The 630-nt window shown below is 48.4% G+C and overlaps 1 protein-coding gene across 1 annotated transcript in view; it reads right to left on the bottom strand.

The window, feature by feature from the left end:
* Positions 1-6: 6 nt before the first annotated feature.
* The window catches only part of ZSWIM8 (zinc finger, SWIM-type containing 8), a gene marked incomplete at its 5' end in the record, with an annotated part of 23,621 nt that continues 22,997 nt past the window's right edge, over positions 7-630 (bottom strand). The window contains one exon of the mRNA XM_010078221.1: positions 7-630. Within this exon, the coding sequence (XP_010076523.1) occupies positions 437-630 (194 nt within the window).

The following is a 630-nucleotide window of genomic DNA, read 5'->3' as shown; positions in this document are numbered from 1 at the left end:
AGATGGTGTGTGGAGTAAGAGAAGCCCATACAAAAAAAAAAGTTTACATATTTATAAATGCCAAAATAAATATTTAAGACAGAATCCCCCACCTCTCTAACACATGCATAGTCACACACTGCAAACTGCTCGCAGAACAGCCTCCAGGGGCTCAGGGAAAAAAGCGGTGACTACACCACAGGGCAGCCAGCTCAACTTCCTTCTCGTCTCTTGATGCTTCTGAAGCCTGCAGCCCACTGGGAAGGAGGAGGAAGAGCGAGCAAAGCAGAGCGCCAACACACAACAGTGCTGGAGAGGAATGTCATAGTATAAATACATCAGATCAGTGGTTTCCAACAAAACTAAAATAAAAAAGACACCAGAAGGAAGGATGGTGTAAACGCAACTACAACTACGCGGGGCAAAGGGTTGTGTGTCCGTGGAGCTCCGCCTGCTGTCATGGTGAGAAGGTGGTCATTTCCAGAGAGACCCTTTGCCACAGCTCCTTTGTCTGCTTGCTGCGCTTTAGGTTCTGGAGAATATCATTAAACTGCATCATGCCCATGGGGGTCAGGCAGAAGGCGCTTCTGGCGCTGCGGATGGCATTCACAAAGTCATCGTAGTCAGCTGGAGTGAGATGGATCACCCGAT

The sequence above is a fragment of the Pterocles gutturalis genome, unplaced genomic scaffold (genome assembly GCF_000699245.1).
Source record: "Pterocles gutturalis isolate BGI_N339 unplaced genomic scaffold, ASM69924v1 scaffold34843, whole genome shotgun sequence".
In the NCBI taxonomy this organism is placed as follows: Eukaryota; Metazoa; Chordata; class Aves; order Pterocliformes; family Pteroclidae; genus Pterocles; species Pterocles gutturalis.
Note: the sequence above shows the minus strand (reverse complement) of the source record. Positions and strands in the feature narration are given on the sequence as shown.